The 18,255-nt window shown below is 49.3% G+C and overlaps 1 protein-coding gene across 1 annotated transcript in view; it reads left to right on the forward strand.

The window, feature by feature from the left end:
* Positions 1-18,255, forward strand: part of ME2 (malic enzyme 2) — a 71,598-nt gene that overhangs the window by 44,701 nt on the left and 8,642 nt on the right. Inside the window, exons 15-16 of the mRNA XM_083155178.1 lie at positions 4,991-5,089; positions 5,787-5,920. Coding sequence (XP_083011304.1) covers positions 4,991-5,089; positions 5,787-5,920 — 233 coding nt within the window. The remainder of the gene's footprint in view (positions 1-4,990; positions 5,090-5,786; positions 5,921-18,255) is intronic.

Raw genomic sequence — 18,255 nt, forward strand, 5'->3', positions numbered from 1 at the left:
TTTTTGGGGAGTTTTTTTTGGTACTTGTTTAGTTTCACGGCGGCACTTCCCAGCAGATCGTATGCGATATTTGCATATGATTTGCATACGATTCGATCTGCAATGCGAGTTAACACACCCCCACTATCCACGTCAGCCCGTGGCAAGCGCAGTGTGTCCCACGTGGGGATGCGGTAAGTGTCCTCCCGACCGCTCGCCACACTTTATAAAATCAACTCTGTGCCAACGTGGATACTGGGGGTATGAACATGTCAGGAGGACACTTACCGCATTACCGCTATGCTCGCCACGCTTCGGGCTGACGTGGATAGTGGGGGTGTGCTAAATCTTATCGCGGATCGAATCGTATGCAAATTGCATGCAAATCGAGGATATATTTGCATGTGATTTGCATATGATGTGATCTGCTGGGAAATGCCGCCGTGAAACTAAACAAGTACCAGTTTTTTTTTATATAATATTATTATTAAAACTTTTTTTTTCCAGTCCATCAACCTGCATCAACTAAAATTGAACTTTAGTAAATATATCCCTTAGACCAGGCATGTACAAACTATGGCCCTCCAGCTGTTGTGAAACTACAAGTCCCATCATGCCTTGCCACAGTTTTGCTATTAGGGAACGTTCAAACTATGGCATGCTGGGATGTGTCGTTTCATAATAGCTGGAAGGCCACAGTTTGGACATGCCTGCCTTAGACTCTTCTGTGCAGTGCTGTGTGCTGAGCGATGCTAGGTAGCTCAGTATGCTCAACAAGATCGCCCAGCACGCAGCACTGCACAGATATTTCCCGTAAAAATAAAAGGAAGCAATATTTTTTGAGAAAATCCTCACTGTTTAGATCTTGTTTTGTATAGTGTGTGTCTGTGTGCATGTTTGGGGTGTCATATGTGTTTGTATGTTGCATGTTGGCACAAACCTTCTTCGTGAAGTTCTTTGAACCTGATTTATTCTCGCACTTATTCCAAAGTTCTTCCAGAAATAAAATCCTGCGTGTGTAGCCGTTTATTACTGCTACGCAAGTGGTGTCAAAGTATAATCCTGTGATCTATATTAGTAAATATATAACCTGTTACCTATGGCTTTTTCTTAAACACAGTTTGACAGCCGTGGATTGACGTAGTGGTGTAATCGGGGCACTTTGTTTTACCAAAATTAAGGGGACCTCACAATTAGTGGGCTCTGGTCTATACTTTGAGGTTCTGCATAGGGCCTATAATTAGGTTATACCTTTAAACCAGGATATTAATGAATTACACCAATTCTGTGGCTGCATTTCTCCTCCTGGTTCTAAACAGCCACAAAACCTGTGTAATCCCTGAGTGTCTCGGTTTGAAGGAATGGTATGGTAGCCTGCCTAAACTACATTCCCATTATCGTACCCGCTGTGTGACCTCTTGCATCACTTTTCAAAAATGCTTTGTGCTCACCATAGCTGCTATGCTTCAAAATGTACATTGCTTTGGGTCTGGCACAGCCTGTAAAATGACAGAAGCTGGTTTACCCCTGTAGCAGGGTCCCATCTCACACAAGGCCACAGGCTGTACCAGCTGACTAGTATCCCCTGTAGCAGGGTCCCATCTCACACCAAGCCACAGGCTGTACCAGCTGACTGTAGTATCCCCTGTAGCAGGGTCCCAATGCTCACCAGACCACAGGCTGTACCAGCTGACTGTAGTATCCCCTGTAGCAGGGTCCCATCGCACATCAGGCCACAGACTGTACCAGCTGACTGTAGTATCCCCTGTAGCAGGGTCCCATCACACACCATGCCACAGGCTGTACCAGCTGACTGTAGTATCCCCTGTAGCAAGGTCCCATCACATATTAGGCCACAGGCTGTACCAGCTGACTGTAGTATCCCTTGTAGCGGGGTCACAACGCACACCAGGCCACAGGCTGTATGAGCTGACTGTAGTATCCCCTGCAGCCAGATCCCATCGCACACCAGGCCACAGACTGTACCAGATGACTAGTATCCCCTGCAGTGAGGTCCCATCTCACACCAGGCCACAGGCTGTACCAGCTGACTGTAGTATCCCCTGTAGCAGGGTCCCATCACTCACAAGGCCACAGGCTGTACCAGCTGACTGTAGTATCCCCTGTAGCAGGATCCCATCGCACACCAGGCCACAGGCTGTACCAGCTGACTGTAGTATCCCCTGTAGCAGGGTCCCATCGCATATTAGGCCACAGGCTGTACCAGCTGACTGTAGTATCCCCTGTAGCAGGATCCCATTTCACACGAGGCCACAGACTGTACCAGCTGATTGTAGTATCCCCTGTAGCGGGGTCCCATCTCACACCAGACCACAGGCTGTACCAGCTGACTAGTATCCCCTGTAGCAGGGTCCCAATGCTGACCAGGCCACAGGCTGTACCATCTGACTAGTATCCCCTGTAGCAGGGTCCCAATGCTCACCAGGCCACATGCTGTACCATCTGACTAGTATCCCCTGTAGCAGGGTCCCATCACACACCAGGCCACAGGCTGTACCAGCTGACTGTAGTATCCCCTGTAGCAGGGTCCCAATGCTCACCAGACCGCAGGCTGTAACAGCTGACTGTAGTATCCCCTGTAGCAGGGTCCCATCTCACACCAGGCCACAGGCTGTACCAGCTGACTGTAGTATCCCCTGTAGCAGGGTCCCATCACTCACCAGACCGCAGGCTGTACCAGCTGACTGTAGTATCCCCTGTAGCAGGGTCCCATCGCACACCAGACCACAGACTGTACCAGCTGACTGTAGTATCCCCTGTAGCAGGGTCCCATCACACACCAGGCCACAGGCTGTACCAGCTGACTGTAGTATCCCCTGTAGCAGGGTCCCATCACTCACAAGGCCACAGGCTGTACCAGCTGACTGTAGTATCCCCTGTAGCAGGGTCCCATCGCACACCAGGCCACAGGCTGTACCAGCTGACTGTAGTATCCCCTGTAGCAGGGTCCCACCACACACCAGGCCACAGGCTGTACCAGCTGACTAGTATCCCCTGTAGCAGGGTCCCAATGCTGACCAGGCCACAGGCTGTACCATCTGACTAGTATCCCCTGTAGCAGGGTCCCATCTCACACCAAGCCACAGGCTGTACCAGCTGACTGTAGTATCCCCTGTTGCAGGGTCCCATCACTCACCAGACCACAGGCTGTACCAGCTGACTAGTATCCCCTGTAGCAGGGTCCCATCACTCACCAGACCACAGGCTGTACCAGCTGACTGTAGTATCCCCTGTAGCAGGGTCCCATCGCACACCAGGCCACAGGCTGTACCAGCTGACTGTAGTATCCCCTGTAGCAGGGTCCCATCGCACACCAAGCCACAGGCTGTACCAGCTGACTAGTATCCCCTGTAGCAGGGTCCCAATGCTCACCAGGCCACAGGCTGTACCATCTGACTAGTATCCCCTGTAGCAGGGTCCCAATGCTCACCAGGCCACAGGCTGTACCATCTGACTAGTATCCCCTGTAGCAGGGTCCCAATGCTCACCAGGCCACAGGCTGTACCATCTGACTAGTATCCCCTGTAGCAGGGTCCCATCACACACCAGGCCACAGGCTGTACCAGCTGACTGTAGTATCCCCTGTAGCAGGGTCCCATCGCACACCAGGCCACAGGCTGTACCAGCTGACTGTAGTATCCCTGTAGCAGGGTCCCATCACTCACCAGACCACAGGCTGTACCAGCTGACTAGTATCCCCTGTAGCAGGGTCCCATCACACACCAGGCCACAGGCTGTACCAGCTGACTGTAGTATCCCCTGTAGCAGGATTCCATCACTCACCAGACCACAGGCTGTACCAGCTGACTGTAGTATCCACTGTAGCAGGGTCCCATCTCACACCAGGCCACAGGCTGTACCAGCTGACTGTAGTATCCCCTGTAGCAGGGTCCCATCACTCACCAGGCCACAGGCTGTACCAGCTGACTGTAGTATCCCCTGTAGCAGGGTCCCATCGCTCACCAGACCACAGGCTGTACCAGCTGACTGTAGTATCCCCTGTAGCAGGGTCCTATCACTCATCAGGCCACAGGCTGTACCAGCTGACTGTAGTATCCCCTGTAGCAGGGTCCTATCACTCATCAGGCCACAGGCTGTAACAGCTGACTGTAGTATCCCCTGTAGCAGGGTCCCATCTCACACCAGGCTACAGGCTGTACCAGCTGACTGTAGTATCCTCTGTAGCAGGGTCCCATCGCACACCAAGCCACAGGCTGTACCAGCTGACTGTAGTATCCCCTGTAGCAGGGTCCCACCACACACCAGGCCACAGGCTGTACCAGCTGACTGTAGTATCCCCTGCAGCCAGATCCCATCACACACCAGGCCACAGGCTGTACCAGCTGACTGTAGTTTCCCCTGTAGCAGGGTCCCATCACTCACCAGGCCACAGGCTGTACCAGCTGACTGTAGTATCCCCTGTAGCGGGGTCCCATCTCACACCAGGCTACAGGCTGTACCAGCTGACTGTAGTATCCCCTGTAGCAGGGTCCTATCACTCATCAGGCCACAGGCTGTACCAGCTGACTGTAGTATCCCCTGTAACGGGGTCCCATCGCACACCAGGCCACAGGCTGTACCAGCTGACTAGTATCCCCTGTAGCAGGGTCCCATCACACACCAGGCCACAGGCTGTACCAGCTGACTGTAGTATCCCCTGTAGCGGGGTCCCATCACTCACCAGACCACAGGCTGTACCAGCTGACTGTAGTATCCCCTGTAGCAGGGTCCCATCGCACACCAGGCCACAGGCTGTACCAGCTGACTGTAGTATCCCCTGTAGCAGGGTCCCATCGCACACCAGGCCACAGGCTGTACCAGCTGACTGTAGTATCCCCTGTAGCAGGGTCCCATCGCACACCAGGCCACAGGCTGTACCAGCTGACTGTAGTATCCCCTGTAGCAGGGTCCCATCGCACACCAGACCACAGACTGTACCAGCTGACTGTAGTATCCATATTGTCACTGCCTAATGTTTGTTCTCTTATAGGCTCTGGCAGAACAGCTGACTGATGAGGAGCTGGCTCAGGGACGATTGTACCCACCACTTTCAAACATCAGAGAAGTCTCTGTTTGCATTGCTGTAAAAGTAGGTGCAAATGATATGGTAACGTATTATGAGTGTTCCGCATTCATCGTCCTATGTGGACGCAGGATACAATAATAATAACAGAATACCAATCCAATGCCAGTGTGGACCTATGATAATTGGTAAACCTTAGATTACAGTTGTTGAGATACTGGCCCTTATTTATTATACCTTTATACAAGTCTGTACTCTGTGTCATTATCCTTAATACAAAGCTTAAAGTGCACCATAATTCACAGAGAGATTTAGGAACAGTAATCTGCAGATCATGTGATCATTCAGAACGTTCGATGTTCCACCATACATTTGGGGTGTCACATCTGTCCAACAAATAGAAAAGATGTGGTCTCCTGTGACTATCTCCTTACATCATCCTGTATGTGGCTCTTCCTGTGGTTACTTCTGGTGGATCTCACCGGCCTATGTCATTAATCGCCATACTAAACATTGTTGCTCCACTATTGATGCAGAAACCTTTAATATAGAAGGATAGGACTCTGCTTATATTGGGCAACTCTGCTGATCGGATCAGTTCTCTCCTACCATCAACCGGTAATCTAAGATAGCCCAGAATCGGCCGGTTAGAGAGGGTCAGCCGGTAGATCACATTTTTTTTTTATAGTTAAAAAAGTTCTAAAAATGTAGAAAGCAAAGAAAAAAATCATTTTTGTTCATGTTCATTTTTCTTCATTTTCAGGTTATGGAGTTTGTATACAGGAATGGCATGGCTTTCCAGTACCCGGAACCGCTGGATAAGAACGCCTACATTCGCTCTAAAGTGTGGAGTACGGACTATGATTCTTTCTTACCCGATGTCTACAACTGGCCTGAGTACGCATCAAAGCCTCATAGAATGTTCTGAGTCCCCCAGCAGGACGGCCCTCCTCTTGCTAGGGCGATGTAAACATGGGTTCCGTGTCACTTGTATGAGAACTCACTGTGCCTTCAGGAACACTCAGATATACGGCGCACTACACCAAGAAAACCTGTCACATTCCTGTCCACCTTATGTGCCGCCTCTCAGTCCACTGTCCTCCTCTCACTCTTCACCTTTCTCCCATCACGCCGGCATGTTAGATGTGACGTGTACACGCCTCAGCTGTGGCTTTCCTGGAACTTGGGTTAATTAGTAATCCTATCCTATATCATAATGTGCGACATTAAGAACCATAGTATTCAGTCATCATTTTGAAGGAATATCTGTGTGCTTGGAAAGTCACAGAGAATAATGGGCAAAATGGTGCATTTCCCGTTCAGGAGATGCGCAGTATTTATTGAAGATGGGGTTTGTTTGTTTGTTTATTTCATCTTTGCTCTGTTTTTATTTTACTCCCATGTTTTTTACTACCAGGTAATAGGATGTGCTCTTTCCAACAAGATAGGGTATTCAGCTTCCCAAAATAATTTGCAGAACAGGTCTCCCAGTGCAGGTCTGGCAATCTTCCCCGTGATTGAGCAAGTGTACCTCTGCTCTCCAGTGAGCAGGGGCAGCCATTTTGTAGGCCAACCATTAAGGTACATCTGCGCCCTACAGTAAGCAGATGGGCTCTACAGTGAGCAGAGCAGCCATTTTGTAGGCCAACCATTAAAGTACACCTGGGCCAGCGGCGTAACTATAGCACCGCAGCCCCCGCCACCGCGGGGGGGGGTGTGCGCTGTGCATGTGGGGTAGCCGGGGGCTGCGGTGCTATAGTTAAACCCCCTCCAATCCCCCGCAGACTTACCTTTACCTATCTCGCTGGTCCCGGCGGCTACGTTCTTCTTCTGAGGACCACCACAAAATGGCCACCCCCATATAGCACACAATTCTCTGAAACTGTCTGCTGTATGGGGACGGCCATTTTGTGGTGGTCCTCAGCAGAAGAACGGAGCCGCCGGGACCAGCGCGATATGTAAGCCTGTGGGGGATTGGGGGAGGGTTGCATGGGCGGTGGGGGGGTAGGGGTGCTTGGCGCGGGGGGGGGGGGGGGGGCGCCACTGACCTGGGCCCTACAGTGAGCAGAGCAGCCATTTTGTAGGTCAACCATGAAAGTTCACCTGTGCCCTACAGTGAAAAGGGGCAGCCATTTGTTTGGCTAACTATTAAAGTGTACCTGTGCTCTACAGCAAACAGATGTGCCCTACAGACATTTACAGTACTATTTATAAAGCATTGGTTGCTGGTGATTAGATGCAATCTATGATTATTGCTCCAGTTATGACGCTTCTCTTGGTTGAGGGCAGGGCAGATGGGGTTTTCCATAGGGGATAGCATGACAACGGAGTGGGACAGAGTCAGGGGTCATTCAATTAAGAGCATGTTCGCTCCTGAGGTATTTTTGCCGTGAAATTCACTAAGAAAATTGCATTTGCAATTTAATTCCAAACTAGCATTCTATTTTTCCAAAAAATGAATGTGCTGGGGGGGGGGGGGGGGGGGGGTTAGTTGTCTGCATTTACCTCAGCAAATGAAGAAGCAGGTAAAGCCATTTTCAAGGGTAAAAATATAATTGGACAGTGCAGGACAGCTGGTCACATCTCCCAATGAATGATCATCCAGTGCAAGTGGCATAATTCGGCCAATACAGAGGAGGGATGCGGTTGGCGTCACTACTTAAAGCCTCGTAACTTCGGGGATGATTCAGACCCGCTCATAGCGGGCTGCATTGCCCCCCCTGGCCGATGGTGTGGGTTTGCGCATGTGCACACCCCCTTAGTGAATGGGAGGGAAGGGGGCAGGCACGTGGAGAAACAGGGGAATGGCCAGCGGTTTATGAGCATGCCCATAGAAATCCTGGGCGTACCCTGGGGTGTCTGCCCCTAATTTGGCCATCTCCGGCCAGGATAAAAGTCGGTTTAGACCGACTTTTATCTATGAATGGGAGGGGGGGATCATTTGATGGTGAACAACCTGAGTGGAGGCATGCGGGTGGATGGGTAAGCATACACATCCACTCAAATGCGGGGATTCATTGAGGCCTAGCGCACTGGTCAGGCCTTTAATCGCCACTTTTTGCTGTCTGGGATGATTTCACCACTTTTCATGACCATGTGGCTGTTTGTAGAAAACTCACACGACAATGCTGCGAGTTCTGAAATTGGCACGACTAATTTAATATTGCAATTCACGGTGGCATCCGTTGTCAATATGTACGTGATGCGCGTTTGCAAATTCTCCTGTAATTGAAGTGACCGGTAAGAAATCACATTATTGTCTCCTCGGTCGTTCTGGGAACTGGCGGATATCAAATGCGTCTAGACGATGCGCACTCCTTTGCGCTGTGCCTTTTATAGTAGGATTACCGGCATCATGTTGGAGGTACAGGGATTTCTGGGAGAATAATAACATAAGTGTGCGTATGACCGTTTGCTCTACAAATTGTAGCGTGTGTGTGTTTTTTTTTTTATCTAGACGTTTACTTAAACAAATGTAAAAATCTACTTTTTATGCTTCTACAATGCAATGTTTTATCTGTACTGGATGAAATGAATATGATACAAATATAGATCCGGTATTAAGTAAAGTTTTTTTTCTTGGAATTTCTAACACATTCCTGCTATAAATCCTTTCCGGGGTCCTTTTGTGGCTTCCGTTGTGTCTTGCAAATTGAAAATATTTATTTCTAGTTTGTAGCAGATGAAGGGAGATGGGCTGTTATCTCTGGGATATGGTTGACCTGCATTGGGACAACCGCAGAAGGTTAGACAGGCTTAGGTGGACACCTGAAATAGGTCTAAAGTTGACAGGGTTGGAAGGTCGACACAAACATTAGGTCGATAATGGCAAGTTCGACAGTCAAAAGGTGGAACTACCAACAGGTGGTGTTTCATGCCCTACCATCCACTACAGCATGGTGGGTGGGAGACTAAGGAGGGTATTCAATGTGTAGGTCACGACCGCCGTGACCCAGTCCAGTTCTCGGTCCGCTCAACCGAGAACATGCAGGCGGGATTCAATGTCCCGCCTGCAGTGGGACGAGAAGGGGGCGTGGTCGTCACTTTCCGGACATTCTCGGCAGAACGAGCCCAGCAGCTTGTGAAGTCGGGCTCGTTCTTCGGAGAAACCCTGCTCAACGCTGTCGGGGAAGACAGCATTGAATAGGGCCCGGCGGCCAGAGATTGGATACCCCCCTAAGAGTGTTCCTATGTCGACATTCTGGACCATTTGATTGTCGATCTTGCCATTGTCAACTTAATGCTTGTGTCGACCATAGCCATGTCGACCTAAATAGGGTGGACCCATACACGTTATCTCTTAGGGGGTAAATTCACCCTAGCTTCTAAAATTGAACAGAGGTGATGTTGTCCATGGCAACCAATTAGATTCTGTGTATTATTTCTCGGTTGCATCCTAGGGAATGATAGAATTGGGTTGGTTGCTATGGGCAACACCACCCTTTTCATTTTTAGAATCTTTTGTAAATGTTCCCCTCACTATCTGTTTAGCTACGTTCCTCTTCACCCCATTATCTCTTCTCACCAAAGTTCCAAAAGTCCAGCACAAGATCAGGGATGTTTGTTGGATGATTCCGGCCAGAGTTCTAGTTTTGTATTTTCAATAGAACGTGAGTCACTGGTAATAATATCACTGTGTTTGTCAGATAGAGCTACAGAAACTTAATGTGAATCAATGGGGGTAATTCAGACCTGCGCGCTGAAATTGCAGAACCCTGCGATCAGGTATGCACCACCCTGCCAGAGTGAAATTCCGTCCCGAGCAAGCCTGGGAATGGCTTAGCAGGGCTTGCAAAATTGGTACTTGTGTAGTTTCACGGCGCCAGATAAAATATCGCATGCGATCCGATCGCACCCGATTTTCATGGAAAATGGGACCTTTTCATACCGCCAATATCCAACGATGCATGGAGTTGATATTGTATAGTGTGGCGAGCGCAGCGAGGGGACACGTATGACGTTACATGTATTGCGCGCCACAAAGGACGCGCAATACATGTAAACTAATCCGCGTCCCCTCGCTGCGCTCGCCACGCTTCGGGCTTGGTGGCTCGCTGCGCTTGCCACATTATATAAAATCAGCTCCATTCATAGTTGGATAGTGGGGGTATGAAAGTCCTATTTTCCATGAAAATCGGGTGCAATCGGATCGCATGCGATATTTTATCTGGTGCCGTGAAACTACACAAGTACCGCAAAATTTTGGGATGGCGATTTGCTGCAAACCCATTTGCAAGACGCTCTCTATAGAATGATTTTCTAGTGTGTGCGTAGTTCAGGACCTAAGGTGGCCATACACACGCAGATTTATCTTCAGATCTGGCTGGTTGGAACAAACACATGGTTATGGATGAGAGCAAATGACAGTTGACCATTTGCTTGGAAATGCTGGAAAACTGCCAAAAACTGTCACTCATCCATAACCATGTTTATGTTCCAACCAGCCAGATCTGACGATAAATCTTACTAGTGTATGGGCACCATTACTCGGTGCCTGTGGTTTCCGTAACACTATCAGTAAACGACCGGTTACTAACCCCAAATGCCGGCTTTCTTAAGTTGAGTTGCATATGGCCAGCGATTTAAAATAAAATAAGTACTGTAGCAGGATTTTATTACAGGACGCTTTACGCATGCGCACTACGGCCCGTATGCATACAAAGTCTATCGATATCGCCCCCAGCCTGCGAGTTCTCAGCCGTGCGGTCATATCTGAATAACCCCCAATGTCATGGAGTTTTAAAACTGGAGCTGTGTTTTTCAGATCTTAAAGATCAGTTGCTGAACGCTGTTCTGGGTTGTTGTTTTTTTTTTTTGTGTTTTTACATTTTTTTTTACTTTTTATTTACTGTGTACAATACATAGAGATTTTTATCTATATGATCATTGAGACAATTAAACAGCATTTGTGCTTATTACAGTATGTCTCCAACAAATGTGTATTTGGTTACATATTAAGAATCCGGTTCTCCCTGTGTATACTGTCCGCGTGGGTGGATGCACAGGACGGCAGTCTGCAGAGCTTCCTTTGTATGTTTGTGCACTGTGCATGCTCTGTAGCTAAGCGTGCGCAAGTACAGGTGGTGCATTGTTGTATGCATTGCAGTCGCATTTCCTCATGCAGCGGTGTTCACTGAGGGCGTGTAGGAAGACCAGCAGGTGGCGCAGTTTGCTCTGGCAATGGGATTACGCCTTTTGCAATAATGTTCAGGGCATGTGCACACTGATGGTGATGAATAGTATCAGCCTGCAATCATGGCGGATTTGCCCTTAACTCTGCATCAGGTAGGGACTGACTGTGGCGGTTATTTATTACTGTCATTTAAGTGCATATGGATAGGATCTTTGGTCACGGCTTATGGGGCCTCGTGGTAGTATCCAGTCTTCAGGTTAACCACTAACGGTCCACATCGACAGAAAGATGTTGACATGAACATAGTTGACGCATAAAAAGGTTGCCGCACGTCTTTCCTGTTTGTTTTTTTGCAGGCTTGTTCATGGTGTACCATCCCTGTGTACATGGAGGGGGAATTTAATAGTGTGCCATGCGTAGCGAGGCACTGCCCAAAGCATGGCGAGCACAGTGGTATACGGTGTCCATGTTGACATCTGTCGAAATGGGACACCAAACATTGTAAAAAAAACTTGTCGACCGTCACTGTCGGACATTTTTAGGTGCCGACCTACTCACTGTTGACCATTACTGGTCGACCTAGGGATTGTTGACTTAGACATGATATACCATTTATCCCAGAACCCTTGCGGTACACCCCCACTTCTGTATGCCAGATGGCTGAGCAGAGTACCGTAAGGTAGAGCTTCTCCGCCTGAGAGCCGTGCAGAGTGGCGGGAGCTGCTTGGCCAGCCCAGTCTCTGTGAGTGGCTGTAATGGCCCATGTGACAGTCGTGCCCAATGAGCTCTCGCCTAAGGCCATGTACCTACTGGTTCGGCGGTCACCTAGGCTACACCATGACGTGACAGTAAAACACATGACACCCAAGCTGTGTCCAGAACTCCAGTAGTTTTTTAAAAAACGATGTCCCAGATTCGGAGATGTACAGTACTGTAACTCACATGTCTGACGGTGAGAAATTTGAGCGGGTGCAGATCTTTCTGTGACATAGCTCGTGGCCTGGATGCCGCAAAAGGTGGTGTTTTACAATATGAAGCGGGGTGTCAGCCCATTCTAATGCAGATTTACTGGCCGCTGCGGTGCGTCCGATGGTCACCAGATGATCCGATGCTGCACTCTCGGAAGAAGCAGCACATCGCAGATTCCAGCAGCGGGGCATCTTTTGAACTCACGACTCCTCCTACGGCTTTCCTTATTGGTCACATTAAAGCCAATATCACCGGATCCCAATGGATGAAATCATCCAAAATTGGAGGTATTTAATGTTCCCCTCGGATCTAATGGGCGGTCCCGTGCATATCGGACCCGAGACAGAGGTCAGCTTTGCTGCACGTCCAACCTCCGGCTCGGTCCCCCTCCCGGTGGTGGGGAGTGGGGTTCCGTGTGAAAGGACCACATGCGCTGTACTGCATGCAATCCGGCCCGGGGGTCGGGTGGCCCATACACTGCTTTGATACATCGCAATAGTGTATGGGCACCTTTTAGGGCACATACACATTCTGCAATATTGTACACGATTGTACCGGCAACCATCGAATGATTTCCCCCGGGCTTGCAAATATAAGTCAGTCCCACCTGCATTTACATGGGGACGTCCAGTGCTATCATGGGGACGTCCATGAAACGCAGGATGTTCCCATGTCCCATTGCCACCCCTATCCTGCCCCCTCACCACTGCGGACGGGCCGGTGACAGTGTAAATCGCCGCTGCCATTTGCAGTTGGGGTATGTACATGCGCACTAATGTGTATACGATAAACCCCAACCATTGGGGCAGGGGACGATTTTAGTTCATTGCAAATGAACTGCAAATGGCCCCAGTGTGTACATAGGATATGACATGTCAGAGAGTGCAAGGCAAAATGTATACAATATCTTCTCATATCCCCATCATTCTAATATGCACATAGCCTCACATGTTCCCTGCAGCAGCAACTTCTCCAGTGTCGTCTTCCAGGTCCAGAAGTTACAGCTGCAGTGCCTGAGGAGCTGGGTTGTGGTGAGTATTTTGATATGTGCACCCACAAGGAGGATGAGGTCATTGGGATTAATTGGTATTGATATGCAATCCCGGTGGCCGAAATCCCGACAAGGGGGGGGACATGGATCGCCCCCCCCCCCCCTTGCGGGCTCGCTGCGCTCGCCACGCGGTGGGCCTGGTGCCTCGCTACACTTGGCACACATTTTTTCTCCCTCTATGGGTGTCGTGGACACCCACAGAGGGACAAAGTGCTGGGATTTTGGCAGTCGGGATTTCAACTGCCTCTATCGATCTATCTAATATATGTCCGTGAGTCCTTGAAACACTGCTACCTGCTGGCAGAGAGTGAAACTACATCTCTTTCTCACATGCACAAATAGCAGACTAGCTTTCAAAGCATTTGCTTATCTATATGCCCACACAGTGGCGGATTCAGGGGGGGGGCACCCGGGCACGTGCCCCCCCTGTCATTTATTTTGTAGCTGAGGACCAGGGCTTTCCAACGAGCCCAGCCCCGTGTCTCTAGCCCCCCGGGAACCGGAGATATCGCCTGGCAAACCTGTAACGTTTTTTCCCCATAGGATAATATGGGACCCGTCAATTCCGATCCCCACCCGGTTCCGACGGCTGCCAGTTCCCGCCCTGGCATCACAGAAGCTTGTGGTTGATTTCATTCAATTCCAAATCGCTGGACCTTCAATATGATACCAGGCTGGTCCAAATTGGTCAATCGCTTCCAGAGATATTGCGTATAAACCGATTTTTTTTATTTTTGAAATGTAATTTCATGGCTGTTCATGTTCTTTGAGGGCAGATTACTCTGGAACCAAACGTTCCAGTTTCACTGGACCAAAATCATTCAAAGCCCACTCAAAAGTTCTTCAAAATAATACCTGTCTCATGTAAATGGGTCGGTTGGTTCCGAAGATATAGCCGGTTAAATGAGATAACTGGTTAAAGGGGGGAGGGGTGGTTTTCTCTCCCCCTCACACCAGAAAATGCAGGCACTAGGCTGGTGTAAAAGGAGCCAACCTGGGAATGCATTTTATGGTGTGAAAGTGCTATAATTTCAAATAGCCGTTCAAATATTCAGTGCTCTGAATACAGCCAGGCTCTGCCACTATCAGTGGCTATCACTTCTGCTGTCCCCCATTTACCACAAGCATGTATTCCCCCTTGGCAATGAGAATGTAATCCCACATGGCAACGAGCATGGAACCTCTGGCAATGAGCATGGAACCCTTGGCAATGAGCATGTAGAGAAGTAGCACTTATGTAGCATAATTTTTAATAGGCATTATGGTGTTTGGCATAACACATAATGTACATAATGGCGTGTAACTTAACGTGTAATGGAAATTATGGTGTAAATGTTTAATCCGAGCCTTTGGTGGACAATGTCCCTGTTTATGAAGTGTATTGTGAATTTTGCCTTAATCTGTGTGGCATTATGTGAATTCTGGCTCAATCCATGTGGCATTATGTGAATTTTGTCTCAATCCGTGTGGCATTATGTGAAATTTTTCACAATCCGTGTTGCATTATGGGAATTTTGGCTCAATCCATGTGGCATTATGTGAATTTTGGCTCAATCCATGTGGCATTTTATGCATTTGGCTCAATCCGTGTGGCATTATGTAAATTTTGACACAATCCATTTGGCATTATGTGAATTTTGGCTCAATCCGTGTGTGTTATTATGTAAATTTTGGCTCAATCCATGTGGCATTATGTGAATTTTGACACAATCCATGTGGCATTATTTGAATAGTTGGCTCAATCCATGTGGCATTATGTCAATTTTGGCTCATTCCATTTGGCATCATGTGTAAGAGACAAGTATAATGGGGTCTAGTATTTTGTTGCATAATGTGTAGAAGTTGTATATGGTGTTGACACGCCCCCTGTTAATTGGCCACACACCCTTTTCCGGAGCGCGCCTTTGGCGCGCGCACAACTACATCCTTCACTTTTGTCGCCATGGTGGGCCTGCGTACTTTAAAAATGCCTGGCCTATTTTTAATTCCATTCCCACCCTCTCCTGCTGCTCTCTTAACATGTACACTGGCACAACTAACACCGCCCCTCCCCCACCCAAACCCTTTTTTATCATGGTGCCCCCCCTGTCATTTTATCCTGGATCCGCCCCTGTGCCCACATACCACACAGAATCAGGAACTTTTGTCCAGTTTGACCCATTGGATAAAAGACGATTTTGGTCGTATTTGTTCCGTATTATGAGTGAAATGTCGCAGCTCTTCACAATATCATAACGGAGATGATCATTATTGGGAGATTGCCCCAATTCGTATAAAGGTGTGCACCAAGCTCAACAATTGATGTTTGTCTTATGTAAAGGCCCTCATACACTATTCTGAAGTGTAGCCTCGCATGCGATACCTTGGCAACCGCTAGCCGGAGAGCTGCTTTACTATACCATGTATCGTATGCAACCTTCAGCAAGTGCCGTTGCATTTGACAAATCTTAGATGCAGCAATTGCAATCTCCTTACCCGATCTGATGTTTTGGGACCATGCATCGGATTGGAATCGGAGGTTAGTCACATACAATTGGGGCACTTTCCACCCAATTTCTCGGCCCGGTCCATTGGAATCGGGTGAAAAGGGCCCAAGTGTATGACCAGCTTTATTGTCGATAAATGCACAATATACTCCTCCCAATTGGACACACAGACCATCGCTCGGATGCGAATTCCCATCCTTGCAAGTCAAACAGATCCCGCCTTGCTAATGGTGGTATGCCGGCCCACCATTCGCAAGGGTGATTCGCTTGCAGGGCCTGCGAATGGATGTTACGCAGTAACATCCATTCGCAGCCTTGTGGGATCCACCCACATGATTCGATGGTTGGCGACCATCGAATGATGGCAAAAACGCATGCATATAAAAGTGACTCCGAAATCACTTACAAATGCGTAGATGCTCGGGGGGTAGTGGGCGTCATTGGCCCATTAGCATGAGAATGCCCAGTGTTCTCATGGGAATGCCCATGAAGTGCTGGGCATTCCCATATGCTAATGTGCTGGCCCCACCGCTCCTCTCCGCCTCTTGCCCGCTCCTGGCAAACAGTCTGTTCTCCATGGCCGCACACCCCCGGCATATGCACATGCGCAGAGATGCGGCTGTGCATACCCCAAACATCGGACGGTACTCTTTACTTAGCACAGCGCCCATCGCGGGCATTGAATGCACTAAAAAATCGGGTGCGACGCGACCGACGCAATGCCCGCGATTTCCCATAGGGAACAATGTTAAATGTCTCAATTGACCCGATTTTCCTGTTCAATGCCTCAATTGACACGATTTTTCCATAGGAAACCATGTTAAATGGGCCACAGAGGCCAAATAGGCACCCTGAAGTGTGAAATGGCCCCCACAATTGGTAACGCCACCCCACGATCAACGTCAACCCGAAGCGTGGCGAGCGCAGCGGTATGCTTCCTACGACCTTTTCATACCCCCACTATCCACGTCGGCGTGGAGTTGAGAATAGAATAGTGTGGCGAGCGCAGCGAGGGGACGCGGATACCTTCGCGGGCTTCACAGGTATCCGCGTCCGCTCGCCACGCTTCGGGCTCGGTGGCTCGCTGCGCTCGCCACACTATTCTATTCTCAACTCCACGCCGACGTTGTCAGTGGGGGTATGAAACGGTCGTAGGACGCGTACCGCCGCCCCTCGCGGGCTCGCTGCGCTCGCCACACTATTCTATTCTCAACTCCACGCCGACGTGGTCAGTGGGGGTATGAAAAGGTCGTAGGACGCGTACCGCCGCCCCTCGCGGGCTCGCTGCGCTCGCCACACTATTCTATTCTCAACTCCACGCCGACGTGGATAGTGGGGGTATGAAAAGGTCGTAGGACGCGTACCGCCGCCCCTCGCGGGCTCGCTGCGCTCGCCACGCTTCGGGTTGATGTTGATCGTGGGGTGGCGTTAACAATTGTGGGGGCCATTTCACACTTCAGGGTGGCTATTTGGCCTCTGTGGCCCATTTAACATTGTTTCCTATGGAAAAATCGGGTCAATTGAGGCATTGAACATGAAAATCAGGTCAATTGAGACATTTAACATTGTTCCCTATGGGAAATTGCGGGCGTCGCGTCGCACCCGATTTTTAGTGCATTCAATGCCCGCGATTTTTTTACCTGCGATGCCCACGATCAAAATCGTGGACGCCGTGCTAGGTCAAGAGTACCCATCGGACCCCTTGGGGACAAAGGGGTCCAAGCGAACGGGCCTAAATAAGGTCCTATGTACGGCAATTTTCGATAATCTGCCTATTTGGTGAGTTTAAAGGGGCATGCACATGGGGCGTTTTCCAAGTGATCTGACTAGAAATGGAGCATTGATCGCTCCGTTGGTATAGCCCTGGGCGATACCTCATTTCGCGATACCTCATTTCGCCATCACCGGCAGGTAAAGACCGTGCTTGCTTTGCCCGTGAATAATAGGTAAAGCCTCGCTCTGCTCAGATTAGCACACCTCGCATTGGCCCTTTTTCAGATCTGATCGCAGTACAATATTACTATACGCCGCGGGCTCCCTGCATTTGCGGTAACCTCACCGCTCTGCACATCCCCGGAACATAGAATATGACGAAGATGGCTTTTCCTCGCAAAACAAAAAAAAAAGCCATGCCGTACAAACACCTTTGCCGTCGCTCGCCCCCCTGCATTGAATACCGCCCACTGACACCAAACAAAATTTGAAAAACTAATGCTGACCTTTTCATGTGTCTACCTTTTTTTTTTAAGTTCACCTTTTGACCCTGTCGACCTATTACATGTCATTCTTTTGGGGTCGACCTATTGACTATATCTAGACCAGTGGTAGCCAACCCTAGCCCTCGAGAGCTACCAACAGTTTACATTTTCCAGACAACCTAGCTGCTGCACTCATTAATCACTGATACATTTTAAAAGATCCACAGATGGAGCTAATTAGCTCACTTGTGATTCTGTGAGGAGGGGATGCAGTTACAATCCCGGTGGTCGGGATCCCGGCGTTCAGAATCCCGACGCCGGAATCCCGACCGCCAAAATGCCGTCACATTCTCCCTCCGGGGGTGTCCACGACACCCCCGGAGGGAGAATAAATT

The sequence above is a fragment of the Crinia signifera genome, chromosome 1, assembly GCF_055691185.1.
Source record: "Crinia signifera chromosome 1, ASM5569118v1, whole genome shotgun sequence".
Classification (NCBI taxonomy): Eukaryota; Metazoa; Chordata; class Amphibia; order Anura; family Myobatrachidae; genus Crinia; species Crinia signifera.